Consider the following 23,014-nt stretch of genomic DNA (forward strand, 5'->3'; position numbering starts at 1 on the left):
GGGAAACTGAGGCAGGGCCAAGATGGGCCTTTACTCAAAGTTACACAATAAACCAGCGGACGCAATTATAAAAAAAGCCAGTATTATGCTCTTCCTTGTTTTGACCATCTCAGGAAAGCTTTCATCAGCCTCAGGAGCTTCCATTGTCATCCAGATTTGACAGAGGGTCTCACACATAGTGGTAAAGCCTATAAATCTATGTCCAGTTTTACCTACATTTTGCAGCATCACTTATCCACAAAGAAGTTGTCAGCACACAAAACAACAGTCAGCACTGGAGCAGCTGTGGTGTTAACAACCGCTGTTCAACAGAAAGTAAGGATTTTAAAGACCTTTGTTAGCTAGTTCTTCCTTATATATTACAGCAGCGCACATACAGTTTCATAAAATTCCATTATAGCTTAGGACACATGCTAATATTTATTATAGCCATTAGGCTTTATAGTTTTGAGAAATGCAAGAATCAAGCTATTGATCTGTCGTACTAAAATAACTGTTACTAGAAGAGCTACCTGTTATTTTTCTTATGATGATAGAAGTCCAATAAGAGTGGAAAATACCTAATCCCTAGTTGTCATGATGTTTAGCTAATTAATGTGTTATTAAATAGTGCCTCAATCAGAAGGTTTAATTTGTTTCTTTCTTCTCAAAGAGCCAGAGGGGTTATGCAATGAGAAAGTGAAAGCTGCAACTTTCTTCTCAGCACCTTGCTGTTTGTCACTTACATTTCCCAACATGGGGGAGAGATTTATTTGCTTCAAGGAAGGAAGGAACACTGAAGATGTGAATGAATACAAGAAAAGCAGGAAACCAACCATAGCTGTCAATACACAATTTATAGAGCTGTAACACTGCTGTGGTAATATCAGACAGAGACAAAACAACCTGTAAAAACGATTCCTGCAGACCTGAGCTCAGAAATGAAGCAGTTAGCTGTGTTAGCACCCAGCATTTGTTCTGAAGGCCTGGTGTTTGGAAAACAAAGCCTCTTTCCTTTCCAGGTTGCTTCCTGAAATGTTAGCTCCTACACTCCGAAATGATTGTGAGCAAGGTACAAAAAAGCTGCCAGTAGCTTGTGAAGGGAACAGATTTACTTCTTTCTGCCTTTGCCTATTTCCAGCATAAATAAACAGATAAATAATAATTTGCCAACAGCTCCTGCTGTAGAAGAATGTTTCATGTTATGTTGGAATAATTAACAGGCTTTTTGTTATTTTCTATCACCATATGCTTCTTTCCTGCTCTGTATTTGCAACTCCTCTGTCCAGCTCCCAGTCTTGCAGCACTGGGAGTAGAATGGCAGATTGGCTGGGGATGGTGGGTCGAGCAAGGGGAGCGTGGGAAAGGGAGGCTTATGCACTTACACCCTACAGCTGGAAGGAGAGCTGGAGGAGATGCCTAAGGTCTGCTGTTACAGCTACCAATGAAGTAAAAAACCGTTTACTTTTAACTGGGGACTGAGTGGCTCAACAAAAGAGCCAAACTAATTTTGGTTTAATTATTTATTGTGTTCCAATTCTCATTACTGTTTCGGTTTTAATTGTATTTTTAATTAACTGCATCGATTGTAATGAACTGTACGCTTCCCTCATGTAACTTTGCTGACTGGTTTAGGATCCATTTTGGTTCACTACAATATCAACAAGAGAAGCAAGAGGAAACGTCAAAATACTGAAAAATGGAGAAGATAGGCATTTCCAAGGCAAACAAAGGGTCTTTTCTGCATTTTAGTGCTTAATATAGGCACCCACAATGACAATTTTAGCAAGTTTTTGTTACCAATCTGTTACTCCATTTAAATTCCTTATGATGAGTGCGTAACTCTGACTTAGTATGGTTTGCAATGTGGCAATTCTGTTTCCTCTTCGTGATAACCTGTTGCGTACTGGGCAATATTTTATCTCCTGCTGCTGTTCGGGGATCGGCTCTGCTGGAGTAGCAGCAGGCGAGTGTCTGGCAATGGGGCGCTGCCTCCACCCGCCTTGTGTTGGCGTGCCCCATTGCAGGGCCAGGGACTCCCTGGGGCTCTCCAGGGTCTGGCAGGGTAGGGCAGGGCCGTGGGGAGCTGAGGCCAGCTCTGCTGCCACTGCTGGGGCAAGGACTGATGGCTCCGAGGGGCTGACATGGGGTCTTGGGCTGCGGGCAGGTGGGGGGCACCTTAGGTGGTCAGGGCCATTAAGGACTACTGGTGCCCCATGGCCCCTGACTGCTCTCCAGCGGCTGTCGCTGCTTTGTTCCATCTGGCTGGTTTACGGGCAGTCCTGGTTTTCTTGTGGCAAGACTGTGATTCAGCTCTGAGTCTCTAGAAATAGGACATGCTGGGTACTTTCTGCGAGCTCGCAGCGCAGCGCAGCATAGCAAGCGGTGCGAAGGTCTGGCTGGCTGCTATAGAAATAAGTGGTTGTGAACCAGTATGTGAATCCTCAATAGCTGCTCATTTTAACCGTGTTCACACAGCAGGCTTTTGTTACTACAGTTATCTAGGGAATAGCTGTTCTTTGGGGGAAATGCCTCTTTATTTTCAAGAGAACAAGTGTTGCTGTATGAACAAGCCTAGTATTTATTCCTTATACTCTTTTGTTTAAAATGCTCTAGCCATCCAAGCAGGAAGCAGGAGGCAGAGGCTGCCATGTCACTGATCGTTCTTGCTCAGCTAACATCAAATATTAATGCAAACAGCTCATAAGCTCGACAGGTACAGATGTGTATTTGAATAATTCTAGTTTGTCTTTGCAGGTATTGAATTTACTGTCAGGAATTGAGAGCTGTTGGCCAACAATGTCATTAACAGAAGGCTTTGCAGGCTACAGTCTACAAGCTAGCTTTTCATCAATAGGTGCTCCAATGCTATTGTATCCAGCTCACTGAAGTTTTTTAAGCATTATGCTTCTACCAAGTTCTGGAATATCATAGAATCATAGAATGACATAGGCTGGAAGGGACCTCAGAGATCATCTAATCCAACTTCCCTGTCATGGGCAGGGACGCCTCTCAACTAGACCAGGCTACTCAAGGCACCGTCCAACTAAATCTGTTCTCCTTTTTGGTAGTGAAAAAGGAAACTAATTTAGTTGTAGATACAGTGATGATGGAGAGACACTGTGCATGGGAGACACAGTGGGATGTTTAAACAACTTCTGTCCATTCTAGGTACTGAATAACTTTTCTATGACACAGAAAAAAGTCTGGAAGGATTTTCCACCAGGGCTGATTTTCAGAAATGGAAAAGCTTCCTTTAAACTCGATAAAGTGCCTGCTTCTTCTTGTGAAGTCATCGTTTTGGAAATTTCACAAGCATCCTCTCAAGAGTATTGCACAGGGGTATAAATGCACTACTGTAATTTCCAAATCAGACAAATGAGCAGAATTGCATGTTTTACTTACTCTCTGTAGATAGATAGCAATAGTATCTCAAAGCAAATGCATCCACTTGCTAATATCAAATACTATTGATCTTCCTGAGACTCCACTCACAACTGAATATTACAAACCACCCTCCTAATAAGATTTCCCAATCAGTTTGCATCTACCATTTAATATTTTACCCTATATTTTCCCGGCTTGCTTATGAGAGTATCATGGGAGACTGTTTAAAAGCCAAGATTTATGACAACTGCTGCTTCTTTTTTATCCATAAGATGTGTTTTCCTGTCATTTAAAACTCCTGGCACTGAAGAGTTTCATCTGAGAAGGTCAAATTTAAGCCCCTTTGTAAAGAGGAAGTCATTGAAACAAATGTCTGAGCTAGTCTGTGAAAATGCCATTTTTTAGAGGTTCATGAAAAAAAAAAAGTATTTTGTACATATAAAACGGGTTTCCAAATGGGGTCCTGCTTCTCCTTATCAGACCTCAGGTCGAAGCTGGCAGTTCTTGATATTCTGAGATATGAGTCATGGTGTTGGGCAGGTAGGCTTCATTTCTGAGGCCCACATTTAGTATAAAACCCTACAACCCATCCTGTAACTCATAAAAGTTTCTGCTCTTGAAATTTGTCAGTCTCAAAGTTTTAATGCTACAGTTTCTGATGTGAGGCTAAAACCCACGGGCCACCAAGACCTACAGGGAAAACAGTATTTCAAGTGCAGCTTTGGCACAGTAATGTAATATTGATTCCCTCTTTTCTGTCTTCAAAATGCACGCAGTGCTAGGTTCGTATTAAGAAATGAACTTCTATTTTACTCGAGTTAGATGTTAGGGCACGGTGAGGAGGGGACCAAGGTTACATCTGTGTTTCTATTAATTGCATGCAATGTGTCAATGGGCAGAATTTTAATAGAGCTGAAAACCTTCGAATGAGTGGGGCAAAAATATCAGTCACTCGCAAATGGAAAATAAATCAGAGCAACCTCCAGCTCTGGGCAGTGCCTTGCAGTTGATCTTCTCTTGGTAGTATTCAGAGATTTTCACTATGTTGACTAGACACAGCAGTTGTGTTAAGTATTGCATGTGTCTGTGGAAAAGGGTCACTGCGTGCTGAGGTCTTCTGCTTATGTGATATACCAAAGACATGCTATGGCAGGACAAAAAAAGCATTTTATAAACATGACAGACACAGGCTGCTGGCTGAAGGAAGAAAAGAAAAATGGATTGAAACACCTTTAAAATCTGTTGTCGTAAATTACACGGAAAGGCTTTTAGACCAAACCTGGGCCAGAGAAGAAAGATCTATTGGTCTTTTCTGCCTCTTGCTCTTTTGCTTTCCCTTGTCTGGCTCTGCAGTTTTCAGGGATCTCTGCTGATAGTAATTGTTATAAGCCTGTTGTAGCTTCCATTACTCTGAAAGTACCATTTCTTTCTAAAGGCACCCAAAGATAGAGAGTGCCATTGAGAAGTGATTTTCAAGCTCAAAGGAAGGGGAAAAGTCATGTTAACAAAAATCACTGGAAAAGGAACACTAAATATTTTTGATTGCCACTGTTGCTTTCCTGTTGCTGGTGCCAAGAGATATCAAAATCAATGTGAACTACATGCATTCAGCATTTTTATCTGGCTGAGTAGCTGCCCTTCTGAAGGCAAATAGTAAATTTGGCTGAAAAATGGTTTTGTGTTCTGGTTGGAGCCTTGAATCCCATGCAGAAATCCACTATGATAATAACATCTGTTCCTGTATCCAAACATCTCCCTCCTGACTGACTTGCTGCTCCCTTTCTTTTCTAAAAATGAGTGGGGGGTGCGGAGAGGCCCCAGGGAGGGAGGACAATCCAAGAACAAACCCTAACTTCAAAAATTGCAGGCTTTATGGTGAGATACTTAATTTCATCAAAAACACAGTCTTTTTATTGTCAAGCAGCTCAGACTGTCTTTATTTTATTCTGTCTTGAATAAATAGCTTACTCTTTTGAGTACTGGCTTGTAGATGTCTATACTCTGTGAAGAAGATTTTGATCTAATTCGTATTTGATGAGCTGAGAAGCTGTAAATGACCATATGCATCATCTTGGGAACATTGTATCTTTATGCACTCTGTTCGACTAGACGAAGGATCCATTAGTGACCCAACGGAGGTGTTTTAGAGCAGGCAAGGAGAACTCTCTAAACACCATCTGCTCGCACTGTTGCTTGTAAAACGATGTCACATCTGCTGCTCTAAAAACAAAATGCTGATCTCTCCTACAGTACATGACTGCTGCACTCCTCTTAGCAGTGGGAAAAGAATCAATGGCACATTATTGGGACAAGAGGTGTTAACAGTAGATGAAATTGCACATGGCCTTCTTGGCTTCCCGTTATCTTGTGACTGTACCATAAAAATCACAAACAAAATGAAGAAGAGGATTCACCACTATATTTAACTGATGAAACTGGGTAGATACTTGGACAGTTAGTCTTTTCTGAGCTCCATTTTGCCCAGCTTGGCTGCTACTGGTACAACTAGTACTACAACTTTCTTTAAACCTAACACGGCCAAGTCCTTTCAGAGATTGAGGAGATATTTAAGATAAATAGCTTGATCAGTGGAAAATGAGGTTTGTCTTTGACTTCAGATGGAGTGAGGATCAGAAAGCACTACCATTTCTTTAAGCCATCAGATTTTATAACTTATTTTAAACCTAATTGACCTATACTGGAAGCTCCAAGTGTACACAACTGCACAGATTTGCAATATTACTCATAACTACTGCACTCAGAGTTGCAATTTTATAACAGTGGTGTATGGAATTAGAAAAACAGGCAGTGTTGGTTATCAGAGGGAGAGAGGTTATAATAATGCAATAGGAATCGTTGGAAGTACCGAGAAACTGCAGCCCCAATGGACTAAAGATTGTGGTACTTGGCTTTCCACACTCAAATTCAATTGTTTCGACCTGTGGTTCTTATATAGTATTACCAAACACAGGGACTGATTTAAGGGATCTGCAGATGAAGAAAAAATAACAGAGTGAAGTTGTTATGGTTTATATTGCTAGCAGCTCATTGACTATGCTCACTTCCTATGATAATGAGTTTAAAGCTAGTAAATCTGACAGTTACTGTATTTGCCTGATGTCTCTGAACAGTGAAAAGAAGTGATCAATATCTTCTCTCAGTCAAGTTTTTGGTAAAGGAACTAAGCCATGTATTTTAATTTCTATTTTGACAAAACATTTTTAGACTACTAACAGCCTGATGGTCACCTCCAATTTGCAAGACAGAGGAGAGCAAACTTCTAAGCAGTGTCATGCAAGATAGCAAGTCAAGAGAGAGGCCAGGGTACCAGGAAGGGTGGCCACATGCTGTTTTCCATTGCCATATGAGACTCATATGAGGCCTTCATAATATGATCTGTCACGTGCATGTCATACGCTAAAGAATTGAAGCATCTGATATAGTTCTCTTTCTCACCTTCCTCTGGTAACGTTGAGTTACCAGAGCTATGGATCAGAGCTTCATTATTTCTGCTATTGAAAGTAGTTTTACATTGCCTTGCCTGCCTGAAAGAGTAGGAACAGACCAGAAAATACGACACTGGAAGGCTTTTCTGGCCTGTGTTCTGCTGCTGGCTTGATCAATGACCAGGGCAAATCACTTCATCTCCCTGCACTTCTGATGCCACCTCTTACTATTTCTCTTTTAGCGTATTGCATGCATGAGTCAGTGAAATAAGATACTTTCCATTATAAAGTGTTTGAACCCAAAACTTACTTCTAAATATCACTAAATAAATGAAAATGAAAGATTTGGCATTCATCCAAGAACAAAGCAATTGCCTTTTTTACAGCATGGTAGCAGGCTGGAAGGGCTGAAAGAGGACTGAAAGCATTCTTATAAAAGAACTTCAGCCTAGAGTAACAAAAATAACCATCTTGTCTGCTCTTTAAGTAAGATTCTGTTAGAACTTGGGTGCCCTGGAAACTGGGTTTCTTTAGAAATGGAAGATTAGTTACATTTTCTACTGTTCTGGCATTCTACCACAGCCTTTGCAGGACAATCTTACTCTGCCTCAGGTTCTTTCATGCCTGGGAAGTTCACATGTGTGAGCTGTAATTTCTAAAGGTGCCTCTGCACCTTCAGAGAGCCATTCCCATGCTAATGCATTCTTCTTGCAAGCGAACCTGTAATGAACAGCAGGAATCCTCATGCGTAACAGGTAGCAGAAAGAGCTAAAAATTGTATCACTCCTTGTTTGTGTTAACGTATATGACACTTCAGTATGCTACCTATAGAGTTGCTTAAGATTAAACAGCCTACCTAGATTAGATATATACATCACCAGGATTTGAATCTTCTTGACATCCTAAATAAATGTCTACATTGGTCGTATTTATTCTTTACAATAATTATTGTAATCTTAATTTCTTGTGAGAGGAATGCAAAAGAGTGTTATTCTAGTTTGTGCTTCACCATCTGCATTTTATAAGGACACAAACCTTTGTAAAAGGCATTTATCCCCTTCCTTCTCGAGAGCTATAGAAATTAAATACTTTAGAGCATATGTTGATTGAAATCAGGGTGAGAATGAATACTTTGTTTTCAGATAGTTTTTCTGAGACTACAGGATGGAATTGAATTGCTTATATGGAACCAAAGTTTGGCCCTTTATACTAAATCACACAGGAGGCAGCATGACTGCATCAGTGACTTTCCAGGTGCCTTGTCCTGACAAGCAGCTGTAGCATCAACCTGAGCTGGGTGGTGAGACTAGTGCAATTCATTTGAGAGATGAAAAACAGATGGAGATGTGAGACAAGCAGGGATGCAGTTAGCTTGGTAGCTGTAGTATGTCAAATATGGAAGGAACCCTGAAGCTGGTGCCAAATCAAGCTGAGAAGTCCACCTTATGTCATGCCACATAGACACATCACTCTGGGTTCAGAAAGAGTCTTTGTTCATGCAAAGACGCCGTCCAGGTAGTAAGTAATTGTTGTTGGCTCTGCCTTCATTGGTGCAGCTTTGCATGGATGTGGCTAAATTATTTGTGGACATGGCTACATAAGCATGGTTAGTTCCCATGGAGTAAGGCCATGTTTCTGCCCTCTTAAACTCCAAAATGTTTTGCAGAAGTGCTATTATCCCAACTCAAGCTTGCTTTTTAGTAAAGACATCCTCTGCACCAAATTGAAACATTGTATTGCTAGCTGCAATATCAGTGGGGATATTGCAGCTTACTAAATTGTTTGTATTGATCAGGCTTGACCTTGCTTATTCTGTGTGATCTGATAATGTCATGGCCTTAGGTGACAAGTACACAGTTCCTTAGGATATGTGTGCATATAGTTGCAATGATGAGGTCAATACTTAAGTGCTTCTAAGACCTTTTGCACACAGAATGTGTACTACTGATAGTTTATCATAAGGTGGAAAGATACAGCTTTTCTAATAAAGAGGACTGCTTTCCTGTGATTGAGAAAAATCAATGTCTAATATTGTGTTATATAGTAATTTGTGCAGGCAAAAGTAGGTACATAAAGACAAGATCTACATGGAAAGTTGATCCTCATTCTTGTATGACTAAAGCTAACTGAAATGCAATGTTCAGGTTGATTCAAATCTCAAGATGCTGCAGACTTACTCAGATCTGAAGTCAGTTTCCTGTATGATTAATTGAGAACTAAATTTTTACCCATAGTTTCCTCCTGGAAAAATAGCAGTGGTATCCAAAGCTTTCCTGAAGGCATTGGTTACTTGGAACAAATGTATTTAAGATAAAATGTGTATTAAAAGACAGAGACCAGTCTCTTCTCGTGCCTAGCTTTCTTTGAGATGTACTGTGGATCTGAGGAAAATACGTATTGTTTGGTCCCATCTACGTTTCTCTCTGTGTTGATCTGTCCTTTGACAGACTCTGACTAGCATGTCTTCGCAGTTCTGAGAGACTTTCCAGTGGGTACAACCCTTTTTGAACTTTTCCTGCAATTTTCAGGCTATTGAACTGGTCGTTTTATTTCAGCCTGGAAGTACGATGTAATCTCCATTTCTGCACCCTACTGTACATTGGTGTGGATTCAGAGACTTGCTTTCATCTAGTTAAATCATTTGCTTTCCCACTTATTTATCCAGTGACTCCAAATTTAAATCAATACATAGAAATGAGAAATAATTTAATCCTGCTGATCAGGTTACTAAAATATTTAGATCATAGCAAGGCCATGTCCATCATATTTTGTAATTGCTTCCTACCTATCAGAATTCCCTTTAACTTCAGTCACTAAATGGAGCATCCTTTTTGATCCTGCTAGCTGTCTGGAAATTCCTCTACATAGATCTCAGTGAAGGTGTTTTCTTTGTGAGATTTCATTTCAGTGGCAGCTGTTTGCAAAGAGCAAATACTTGCTCCAGAAATGTCTCTGCCCGTTTTGACCAGTTCTCAGAAGTCTGAAAGTTGAAAACCACTTTAGTAGATCTGGATCCGATATACACACATCAACTACACTGCACTACACTACAGTGCAGACACAGTTGTGGACACCTCAGGAGTCTTCAGAAAACCTAACAGAAGGAGGCAATGTCACAGCATTCCTCTTCTAAGTCACGTTGTTTTCTTACATGCAGCTTGTTTAACCTCAAACTTTCCAGCATGTTCTTTCATGCTCTTCAGGATGTGCGTTGTTAATACCTCTGCTATCCTGCTTTTATATTTAAGTCAATGTAACATGATCTATTTCTTTCTCTCAAAGATTATCTTCTACACATGAATAATAACTTGGCAACTGAAAAATGAAACAGTTTCAGGCAATGTTCTATATGCATATTCAAATGAACATTACATAACCAAGTACTTTTTAAATATCTTTACAGTAATGGCACCCAAGACTGTACAGTTATCCTTTTGCTTCTTACTAGGCATGCTTCAGGTGAGGACTTGCACTAAATAAATCGCATTGAAGTCAAAGTTTTTGCGTGTAGGAGACATGAATTTGTAGATGTGGCTGAACGTGTTTTGCTTTTGTTTTTCATCCTGCCACTCCTTTCTCTTCTCATGTCGAGCTCTGCAGTCTGAGGCACACTTTGTTGAGGTAAAATTCTTGGTAACTACTGTGTTTAATTTAAATGACTAGATTTAGAGCAGGCTCATGCTTAAATTGGAGTAGACTAATGCCTACATTAACTGAGTGGAATTACAAAGCACTCAGGAGTGTTTAGTCAGTTAGTACTCGATTGGTTGGACGTTCTAATTTTTACAGTATGAACAAGTCCACTGGAAAAGATGCTCTGACAGATAGCTAATTGAAATGTGAAAAAAGCGTATCCTGCCATATGCTCAGATGGGAGCCTCCTGACCCCTTTGCAGGACAGCTCCTACTGTGGAACTGTGGCATGACACTATATGCAAATTCTCTCTGTGTTTCATTATTTTTCACCTCTTCTCCCTCTGGCCATCTTTGATATGGAATAATTAGAACATCCAAGGACATCCTATAAAATCCTAAGCTTGCGTTGCTGAAGATTGCATGAAATTCTTAAGACTGAGATGTTCTCCCACTTGCTGCAGTCCTCTGTGAAAACAGACAACCTTTTGTTTCTTTGTTTTAAAATTTGAATAGACTTTTTAAAGAATAATGCAGCTGTAGCAGCTTCCATTTTAGCAACATCTATGTACATGTCTATAGTCTTAAGCAACAATTCCTGGACCTTTATTGTTTTAGCAGGATTACAACTACTGCTCTGGAGGCATAATAGCATAATATATCAGTTCAAGGTTTGGCAGCTCAGGATTTCTGACAATACTATGCAAGCAAAGAACAACAATTTCCCTTTGCCTCCCTCCATTGGTGTAAATACCTATTCCTCAACCAAAGAATCTCGGAAAAAAAAAAAAAATTGGCCAAGCCGTAGAAGAAAGATTCAGCGTGTTTTCCTCTCTTTTTCAGAGGCATTTTTTTTTTCCCCAGAAAAATCAGGAAAGACATTTTCAATCTAGCTGTGCTAACTCCAGACACACAAACCTTAGCAATGTTTTCAGGTGGCAGATCTCTCACTAGTACTTAAAACACACTGAGTGAGCCTGTTTAGTGTAGAGATACCTGAGTAAGTTCTAAGCTAGTGAGCTTGACTACCTGAGTAGTCTGTCAAAGTACCTTCTTCACCCTTTTCTGAGAGTGCCTTGACTGCTCCTATCAAGCTGACCTGATTAAGTATATGCTTCATTGCAGTGCAAGAATCCCTTTCTTGTTTGATTTCATCAAGTCTTCCTTTAAGACACCAAAATAAAAGGACTAGGGAGTTGTATCTTGTCTTTCCTTCCTCCCATACCTATTATAGAATCATAGAATCACAGAATGGTTAGGGTTGGAAGGGACCTTAAAGATCATCTAGTTCCAACCCCCCTGCCATGGGCAGAAAAATCCTCCACTACACCAGGTTGCCCAAAGCCTCATCCAACCTGGCCTTGAACACTTCCAGGGATGGGGCATCCACAACTTCTCTGGGCAACCTGTTCCAGTACCTCACCACCCTCAATGTAAAAAATTTCTTCCTTATATCTAATTGAAATCTCCCCTCTTTCAGTTTGAATCCATTACCCCTTGTCCTATCACTATATGCCCTTGTAAAAAGTACGGTCCCTGTCCAGCTTTCCATTAGTACTGGTTTCTTCAGCTACTAAAAATAAAGCCTCTGTGTTTGTTCCACCCTGGACAAAAGTTTGTGTACATGGTAAAAGCCCACCCAGGAAGACAGAAACACTTCTGAAATAATGGGAATACAAATGCACAATACTTGTGCATGCACAAATACTTGTCACATACCACCCAAAGAAGTGATTTAAGAGAGAGCTCACCATGCTTGTACTTCTAGGCAGAGACGCAGATTTTGTGGCTGGCATTTCTTTGCTTTGAGAAATCATTATTTCTACAGGCAAGCCAGATCTTGTTCTGCATGAGGCACTGTTATCAATTGACCTGAGAGAGGGACTTGTATCCAGGGACAAGGATTTCTCTAACTTGCGTGTTCGTGCTCCAGCCACGATGTCATCACTTCTCAGGCTCTCTAAGTCTACTTCTTCATGGGTTTTTCCATCTAGAATGTTCTCTTTCCAGCTTTCAGGAGACTTTCTCTTAATATGCAAATCATCTAGGCTTCTCACACTGGATGCAAAGGTATTTTTCAGTTTAGCAGCTCGGTATGCCCTCAGGCTCATGGGATCAAGCACTCTGAAAGTAACTTCATTAATAAATTGAGAGAATTTGAGTTTAGCTTCTATTTTTTCTTCCACAACAGACAATGAACTTGATGATCCTTGACTCATCAAGCTTAAATCAGATGCAGAGGAACTGCTCTTCTTGTGAGTCTTCTTCTGCCTGTGGAGCTTTTGGGTTGCGTTTTCCACTTCTGCTGGGTATAGAGAAGAGTGTTCCAGTCCGTGGGTTTTTTCACCCCCTTTCTGACAGTGCTTTGATCGATGGGGTCGATAGCCTTCATCCTTATTTTTGCTTTTAACAAAGCTTTTAGCTTCTGACCTTGCACTACCCTGTAACTCAAAGCTGTCCTCACTGGAGCTGCAGCGTTTTGAGTAACTGTTCATTGTCAAACCTCCGGAGAGTTTCCTGTCCGCATCAGTTCCTACTTCTGGTGCACATGCAGAGGTGGATGCACTGCATGCTTTTTCTTCAGCCACCCTGCCAACCCCCTCTTGCTTGGTCCGTCTTCCCGGCACAGTACCCTCTGGCTTAAGAGAGGAAATGGAGCCCTTTGACAGTGACTCCATTTACTTTTGTGCCTATATGTCAGCTTGCATCAGTGAAAGTGACATTCCCATAAATCCTTCTCTATCTTGTAAAACAACAGGCATGACTCTGAAAGGCATAACAGTGCAGCCACCACGTTTTAGCCCATATGCATCCCGAATTATGCATATGTTTCATAATTAGATCAATAAGTCATTCTCATCATTTTAATTAGGCATACTAATGAACAGAATCTATAGGACATGCAAATTTTCCAGGGTATTGAATACTTTGTGGATGAGCGTGGGCTTTCATTGATCCAAAGCAGCATATGATATATTCCTGTCTGTTGAACTGGAAACCAAACTACCATGATGTAGATCAATTTTCGCTAAGTAAAGTCTGGGATGGTTCTGTTTCAGGGCTTTTTAAAATCCGATAGTGGAGAAGGTCATGCTATATTGTCCTATTGCTCGTAGTGTTTGCTGTTCTATTAGAAAGCTTAATGACAGATCTGATGGACCCAGAAAGAAAAAAAGAGAATGTGATTCTCACTTTCTACCTGCTTGTTCTTGCCATAATTTTAATTCTAAAAGAATTTATGAAGGTTAGAATCCAAAGCAAGGTGCAATATTTCAGCATTGTAAATGAGTCTGGGGTAGTAATGATTTCTTCCAGTACATTGCACGTGAAGCTCTTCACGTTCTTTACTGTCTTTGTAGACAGGCAAGTCTAAACTGTGAAGTGCAGAATTTCTGGTTTTGCTTTGCATATGCACGAACCTAAAGGCTAGTTTAAGTGAGGTTAAGGGCTATAGTCTGACTTCATAATTGGCGTGGAGGTTTGGAGTGTCCCAGTGATGTGCTGCCACAGGAACTGACCAAAGAATGAACTGACTGATAAACTCGAAAGGATTTTTTTTTTTTTTTTTTTTTTTTTTGCATTTCTTTAGCATAAGGATGAAAGCAAGCAAGTCATTTAACCCTTTTTGTCTGGCGGGAATCAGGCTCTGCTTACATCACTGTCATTGCCACCATTATGGCTTTCTGACTGATGAAATGCAGCAAGTGGAGAAAGAAAAGAGAAGTGAATCACAAGCAGAAACTTGAGTGACTTTCCTTAAACACTGGGGCAGGGTAATATGATGAAAATCCCTGGAAGGTATTGAGGAGTAGGAGAAGGTGACAAGGTAGGGAAAAAAGGTGATTTAAATGTAGCATACATAGATGACAGATCAGTGACAGCCTGGGTTGTAATGTAGTTAGTTCCATGAGCTTTTGAAGCAGACATTGTATTTAGGTCCATCATTACAAGTCACTTTGCCCACTGCGCAGAATTTATTGTCTCCACGTTGGTAATTCCAGGACTCATTTAAATCATAGTTCATAAAAGCTGCTGAAGTGTTGCAAATCTCTCAAATTAACATAGTAAGTGCATTAATTTTGCAAGTAACAGGGGGACAAGAAGATCCTTTTAACACATCAGAAATCAATTGCTTTTGCTGGAATTACTTCTAAAATGCTTCCATATTTTCTATGGACTGTGCTATTCCATTGCGTGTTACAAACATTATCCTGATCACAGAGACAATGTGGCTTAAAATGCATAAATCCTATTCACACTATCTTGTTTTAGATTAATTTATTCCTCTCTCACTTGAGTGTGAATGGTGACAGTTTAAAGGGCTGGTGAATGCTTTCTAATACAGTACTACTCTTTTCTTGTGAAGCCAGAATTTAGGGCTTTTTTAGTATGTCCTACTACAGGTTTCTGCAAACGTATGGTTACTCATTGAAGCAAACAAGGCTCCCCAAAGAGGTAGGGTCTATGCTAATGCATCTCAGGTCTTTTGCCTTCCAGGATCCATTAGAGCTTGGCAAAGTGAGAGTTCTGCATTCTGCAATTTTAATGGTCTTTATTAACATGTCTGTTTCAGAAACAGAACAAGCCTCATTGTTGAGCCAGAATCTGTAATGGCTTGTACACATTTGGAGAAGAGCTTTTTTTATTCATAAGGGATTTGGCTCATTTATGCATGAGCAAAGCTATGTTAACTACAAGCACAAACTCAGCTATCCGTTGAATATGTGTAAATTTTAAGGTGTGAATCTGACAGAAGTCTGTGGTACAGCCAACAAAAATGGCTCATATAATTCTCTTCGATTGTCAAGAATGAGCCCATTTGCTCTGAAATATGTCATCTGTATAGCAGTCAAATATATATTTTTTAAAAATAGGAAAAATATCAGGTTGTAGGTTATGGGTAATCTAGATAAGGTATGTAACACTTCTGTTTTTTTATACTACTCATACTGCTGCTTCTCTTTCTTCAGATGATTTCTGCCTAATGACTTTAGGCATATGACATGGACATACAAAATTATTAAGAAAAAAGTTTAAGCCACAGCTGCAAAATGACAAGTCTTCTTACCTGAATGATGTACATCTTTTCACATCATTTCCCCTAATTTTTGATTGAAATAGATGTTATCAAGGTTATAATAATAATAATTATTATTCAGTGGTCTCTCTTAAGTAAATTCACCAAAATATTCTCTAGACACTACCTGAATCGCAGACATTATTTCCACTAGTCACATATACAAATAGAGAAGCTGAATATTAAACCAAAATATGCTTAAGAATCTGGATGTTCAAGACTTGGAACTTTTTAAGAATAATTTTATATTTATGATTTATTTTCGATATGTTAAGTGACTGACTTGTTAAAGTGTTAAAATTATTTTGCCTTGTATATCTAAATCTCTTTGAAGACATTGCTGATAAAGAGAATTTATCATTCCAGTGCAAACAGGTATGCCTGTGAATAGCAATGCATTGCTGCAGTAGTCTGGGCTGTACTCTTGAAACAAATAACTTCAGAGAGCTCAAATTCTGTTATTTCTCACTACAACATACCTCTGCTAGGTGGATGTTTGCCAGACTTCTAAGTTCTTTCAAAACTGTCGCATTAACATTAAAATACACTTAAGTGAGAAACTTAATTCCACTAATTTTGCCCTATTTTAGAAATGGTGAGCACAATTCTTGGAATAATACAGTATGCCTGTGCAAATCAGTTGAAAACTGGCAGACCTAAGTGACAGACTTCATAGTAAATAAGATGTCCTTTGTTAGCAGCTCTGCCGTTACCTTATTAGTTGATCTTTGGTGAACATCTGCACTTTCTTTTATAGCCACCATTAACTGTCCTTAAAAATTAGGAAAAGACTACCTTTTTCTATGTGTTGGTACACAGTCTTGCATAATGAGACCCTGATCCAGGTGACATCTGTAGGTATTATCAAGATGAACATAGCGATAATTTGTAAGTGAACCATTTCTAGGGACTCAAGTAGATTCATTTTGTAATTTTGTGAAGTGCAATGGCTAAGCTGTTCTACTCTATTTTAGTATTAATCTAAGAATATAAACAGAACAATACTGATCCTTTCCTATTAAATTCACTGCTGAATCTGAAACATTTATAACAATGATAGCAAAGATCACAGCTTAAATGGAACTTTAATAATGATTCAGTATTTCATTTAACAAGACTGAAGCATACAGGGACTTCTCTAGTAAACTTGTTACTTAGGAAAACACATGAAGATTTTTCTAAAGATTAGTTTAGGCTTATTTATATTCTGAGTGTCATTTTACACAGATATTATTAGAAACCCATATATTTTGTATAAAAATGGAGCATGATAGTTACCTCCAAACATGTCTTGGTGCAATGCAATGTATCTACAGACCACTGTCTGAAGATTCAGAATTGAAAGCTGAGTTTTGTGGAATTATAAAAAAAAGTAATTTTAATTCCCCCTTCCCTTTTAAATAATACATTTGTTTTTTAACTTCAGGAGATTTTATTTTTTGCTAATAGTATCAAAAGAAAATACAAGCTATCTATGTAGCAAAAAAGCTGCAGTAGGTTGTTATGACAACTGGAAGTTTCTTTGTGTAGAGCTCTAGAAGATATGATCATTTTTAGGTCAAAGCAGACTGCATTCAACAGTTCTCGTACTAAAGAAGTGTGCAAAGTTTTTTTATATCTAAAATTATGCCTTTTGATACACTAATGATAATGTATTCAGCATATTATCTGCATTAAAAAATAAGCAATATGAAGGTCTTCCACATTTTGCAATTTGTAAGAAAATTTTAGGTCCAAAAAAATAAAGAAAATCTGATTTAAAAAATATGGTTTATTTTAATTCCAATTAAGATTGGTTCCAGAGCATTTTGTAGTCAGTGAGTAGACTCCAGGATTTTGGATCAATAATTACACTGTTCTCAGTGCTGTTCTTGTTGCAGCAAAGGGTGAGTTTTTCCGTTACAATGCAGTGTATTTCCTTTAAGTGATGTTGTTGCTAGTTTTCAGTCAGCCTTTCCACTGCTCAGAAATACTGCCCAAGTACCAGAGCCAAACTCACCAGAGTCGGCAGGAATTGCAATTCATTTGAAAGTTCTCAGTTTGCTGTCTGGATGTGTAAGTCCTTCAGCATACAATCCTCTGTCAAAATAGCTATATCCCAACTCTTCCAGTGCTCATTCTTGTTCAGATATACTTTTCCTCCTGCCTTTAATGAAAATTTTATCACATCTTATCCACTACTATTTGCACTTTATGTAGTTCATTTTGGAGTGGTTTATGGGACCTTTCTGTTTTAAAATGAAGTATATCCATTTAAATAATACAGATGTTCCTCTCTAGATTTCTTTCAGCAAATAGTTTCTTTTTTTTTTTTTTCTATAATGATTGCCAAATACGAATTTGTTTTTAATGCAAGGTTGTCTAGCCCAGTTTCTTCAGCAAGGCCGTGTTGGCTTAAAGTCTTCTTAGCATTGTTTTATTTAGTTATTCTCCAGAAAGTCTATCACATTTCCAGATTAATGGGAATAATGTCTATTCCTAGGATGCTAGATGTCACCCAGAAAAAATTCCATTTCACTGTGTCTTACCTTCACTATCTTTTTTTTTTCTTTTTAGAAGAAATCATTTCTAATGGACAGGAGTCACAGCCCTCATTGCCTGTAGTCATTTTACCTCATTAGATTCTGCTTGAAAGTCCTGCAGTCCTAAGGAAAATTCCTGCAGACATTTGCTTTAGCTCTGTAAGATCCAGTTGTCTTCAGGACCAGTAGAATGAAAGTTCAGTTTGTTCATTTTAATACATGACTGTTAATGGGAATGAGTTAAAAATCTTAAAATGACTTTTCTTTGTCAATTGTTGATAGCTCTGTATCATGTAATGACAAACAGAAAATTGGGCCAGTGCTGCCACCATTAAGTCAATCTAGGTTCTTAACAAATGGTAGGTTTTACTGGCATGAAAAGGACATGAAAAGGTACTGTGTTGTCTTACAGACCAGAAACATTTAAGAAACTCATACTCTGTGCAGGAATCTGCATGGTGGACAGTGTCTGCATCCAACTTTGAATCTAAATCTAAAGATCTAAATTATCTAAATTCCTCTAAATTCTCCTTAATTTACCTTTCCACCATGATAAGGAAAACATTTATCTGTCTTGCAACTACAGAGTGACCAAACACAATGCAACAAATTACTGTGCCATCTTTCTTGCCAACAGTAACAAATCCCGTTCATTTAATTTATAGCTGTATACTAGACAGAGCTAAGTACAGTGCTAAGCCTGTAAGAAGTGTTGAGCCTTAGAGGAAAGATGTTTTTTAGCATATATTCTGCACCACCCTGAAAACAGAGTCACTGTTCTCTGACAAATGCTACAGCTGCAGTAGAACTAGAGCCAGCCACCCGTTTAACGTGCAAACTATATTTATAGCTTTAAAAATGAATTAAAATTTAAGGAAGAGAAAAAGTGTAAGCACAAAATATTTTAATATACCAATTTAAAATTATTTTTCTTTTCATTTGACACAGGTCCTTACTGCATTCAGTATCATAGTGTCAGAGCACCTACCATTATTGTGTAAGCAACCAAATTAGTATCAGTTGTAAGCTGTTGGCTGCTGTGTCATCTGCTCCCTAGCAGTAGAAAATTGCACTGTGGACACATGTTGCTGTTTGTATTTTTAAAGCTGCTCAAAGAAATATAGCAGGCACTCGCGGCATTAGATAATGACATTTAATTCCTGAGGGACTTTGTCCTTTTCATTCTCCCATGAAGAGAAATTTTAATCGTGCTGAGAAAAGCCAGAGAAATGAAGCTGCAGACTGTGATCTTTTTTCAAGGGTTTTAAGTGATCTTTTATTTATCCACAGTTCAGACAATGGACTGCTTTGAAGAGAGGAATACAAAATGATATGGAGGCTGATCTACAACATAGGGAACACATTTGTGGTCTAGTTAGGCTGAACTTCAAAGCATATAAACCATAGCATTTTTTCTGTGTTGGAACTTCTTAGCACTAAAAGCTTGTGATATCACCTGTCCGAGAGGTTGTTGTCCTCATCCAAGAGAGATGGAGTTTCCTAGCTAATGGAAGATAATAGCATCTGTGAATAACAGTTTTCTTATCAGATTAGTGTTTAGTGACCAACCGCGGCTGCATACCTTGACTGTGAATGAGTCCTCAAAATGCTTTCTGTCCTCTGCCAACATCATCTTTCTCTTGCTGAACTTCTGTTTTAACCAACTGCTCCATGAGCTCTTCTTCATGCGCTCTACCTTCTTTGTAGCCGTGCTGTAGGATGGGTAGAGCTGTAGGTCATCTGCATTACACTAGCATTTGATTCTGTGTCTCCAGTTCACTTTGTAGTGGCTTGGTGAAAAGTCAGCGAATTAATTGATCCTTCTGAGAATACACTGATCAGGAGTCTTAGTTTCTTCCACTGCTCCTTGAATCTTTTTTGTTTGTTTGTTTTAGGAAAGTGTCATATTTTTGAGTCTATTCTTAAACCTGTCCTTCTTTGAGGTAAGATGGCAGTGTCATGTGGCTTTCCGAATTAGGTATACTATTTTCCTCATTTTACTCTCCCTTTTTTCTGTCACTATTTCCCAGCCCCTATATCCTATAATTATTATTATTTGGCAAAAGAGGAGGAAAATTAAGACAGTAGAGAGGAAAAGTGAGTGGAAGAATGGAATTAGTTTCTCATGCGAAATCGGATGTGGAATAAAAATACACTTCCTTTTCCTTTGGGCGGAATGAAAATATTTCCCACCCACTGAATTCTGCTTTATTTTAAAATTCATCATATTTTCTATATCCATTTAATTTCTTTTACATAAATCCATTCCTAGTTTGATGCTGGATGCCACAGTCTGCACGTCCTTGCTGTCTCTGAAGTCATATAATGTCCGTTTTTGATGGGATACCACCTTGCTGGTGAATTAAGGCTACCCAAAGTCCATCCCAGTGATGCTTCCAGGAGTACTGAAGAGATCTTTCGGTACAACAACGTTTTTCTTGTCACCTTTTTTATATCTGCAGGAATATGTAATTCTACTAATTAACGTTAAACATACAGGAAAGTTTAAGACTGGGAGGAAAGTCTTTGTCAAATGCATAAACCACAAAGGAATAAAATGTTGCTATGATATTCTATTTTTCCCCTCCCTGTCTGGTAAGCTTATTCAAATTAGTAAATTCCATGTTAAACTAAGTTGTTCAAGAGCATATTACAAAAATTCACGGTTATTTGTAGTGGATCAAAACCCTTGAGTCTTCGACTTTCATAAGAACAATTGACATGTAGGATTTCATCAGGATCATTCTTTTGGAGGATTAGGAAATCACAAAGGACGAGGAAGGAAAGGCATCTCCTTGACCATGAAGTCATCATTTACCCTTGGAGGCCTCACAAATGCAGCCCTCTTCCTCCTCCTCACCCTCCTAATCTGTCTCAGAAATAATTACCAATGATTGTTTCCTCTTGTTGCTGAATAGTAATAGCGGTGGAAATGATCAAATCTTGTTAGTGTATTACTGCTCACTTCTGTCTCCTTTAGTCTCGTGGGGATGGAACCCTAAGTTTTACTCCTTACTGGCCTTGTTGTAACTACCCTGTGTTTTCCTGAGATTTTGGGAAAGGCTGTGGGATGTCAGGGTAACCCTCTCCTTTATTGGCTTCTAATTTATTAGGCTGTTCAGAGCTGGCCCAAAGAATCTTAGTGTTGCTTGCTAAAGGAAGTATATATTATTGTTCACCATAACTGTAACACAGTAATTTTGTTATCTCTGCTTTCATTCTTTATTTCTCCATGTGCGTAATCTGCCAGAGACTTTCTATTTCTATTACACAGTAAATAAGGAAATGGTTGTTCCATTTCCGTGCTTCAATATGTCCTGGAAAAGTTTGCTTAAAAAATCTTGTCTATATATGAACGAGTTGGCTTGGCAGTATGCTTTTAAATTTGTTGCTATGAATAATTTGAAAATAACTTGGAGAAATAAATGGTGATTTCTTGACTTCTGTTGTCATGAGGTGTTGGGGTATGGATAACTTGAATGAGAGGAAAGTATGTAGTTTTCTGTGGAAATTAATCCAACAATGGGATTTTTTGCAGAACATATTTTCCTACATAATAAATTATTATAAATAATATTATTGGGAGGTATAGGGAATGTTTGTGTTAGAAGTTTCCAGGATATTAGTATCAGAGCTGTGATGTCTCATGCAGCTACAACATAGTTTTGCTGAGTGCTGCAAGCCTGCGCGTTTGCATTCAGATTTGCATGTCATGGGAATTGGTGTTAAGCAGCTAGGACTAAATGAGAAAAAAAATATATGTCTGCATGTGGCTATATGGATGTTTGCACACTGAATGTAAAGGTAGCCCTGTGGGTTGCCTGTTCCTAACTCCTTTCTGCTACAACAGTTGCAATTTAAACCTGATGGAAAATATTGCTGTGCTTTTTTCCTTCAGTTCCCATAGTCCCACCCCGTTTCATTATATTAAAGAGACATGTTCATCAGAGCTGTTTAAACACTCTAGCAGAAAGAATGCTACAGTATGTGCTGTTTGTTTTGGCAAATGGCATGCATTTGTTTTGTTTTTCATACAAACAATTATTTCATCTATACTCTGTTGGGTTTAACAATGATTGACTAATACTTTGTATAATTACGTGAAGTCATCGTCACCCATTACAAATATTTTCCTTCAGCATTTAGTACAAACCTAAGGTGGGTTTAATGTGTACATATTAGCTTTATTAATAATATTAATGCCACTATCTGATTTTTCCCTTTCTTGGAGATATAAATGATTTTGCTAATTTCATACTTAATCGCCAGTAGCATATTCAGAATATATATACCAGTTCTGCTGAGATTAAATAGACATGTTCCATGATGTGTATTATGTAAATAAAAGACACATAACTAATTTTTAAAAAAACAGATCATGACAGTCAATTATAAATCATTCCATTAGCTTTCCACAACTGCAGCTTTGGGAAGCTTCATCAATATAATTTGCTGTCTTGCACCTTAATGTATTAAATATTTCTTTTTTAAGACAGTAATGTCTGCCAAATGAAACAACAGAGCATATTAATTCGTGTTTAAAGCAGGCATTCACATGTCATATTGCAGCACCACTAATTCGATGCTGAAGACTTCTTTACTACCTGTTACACATTTTAAATAAAAAAAAACAAACGTGCTGCTAAGCAAAAGCAATACTTACTTGAAAAAGGTTCTGCAAGCTCTCTTCTGCTAGTCCACAGTCTGAAATGATGGAGCCAGATTTAGAAGTAGCTTATTAGGTGCATGCTGCTTCAACAGTTACAGCTTTTCTTTTTTTTTTTTTTTTTAACTGAAAGACAGGATCGTTTTCTTTTAATGAAACCAGCATAGAATGATATGCTGTCCATGTTGCTATGACAGCATAAACCTGCAGATCAAAGTCAAGCACTTGCAAAACAACTTACCAAGGGTCATTCACTATCAGCTTGCCAGTGCTTTTCTGTGTAGTCACAAACTTAAAACAGCAA

General features: G+C 38.5%; 1 protein-coding gene across 2 annotated transcripts in view; it reads right to left on the bottom strand.

Moving 5' to 3' along the window:
* Nucleotides 1-13,123, bottom strand: part of BEGAIN (brain enriched guanylate kinase associated) — a 157,174-nt gene extending 144,051 nt beyond the window's left edge. For both annotated transcript variants that reach the window (XM_086613564.1, XM_086613562.1), the window contains exon 1: nt 12,197-13,123. In XM_086613564.1, coding sequence (XP_086469690.1) covers nt 12,197-13,123 — 927 coding nt within the window. The remainder of the gene's footprint in view (nt 1-12,196) is intronic.
* Nucleotides 13,124-23,014: the final 9,891 nt, after the last annotated feature.

Source organism: Tauraco erythrolophus, chromosome 6 (assembly GCF_009769465.1).
Source record: "Tauraco erythrolophus isolate bTauEry1 chromosome 6, bTauEry1.pri, whole genome shotgun sequence".
In the NCBI taxonomy this organism is placed as follows: Eukaryota; Metazoa; Chordata; class Aves; order Musophagiformes; family Musophagidae; genus Tauraco; species Tauraco erythrolophus.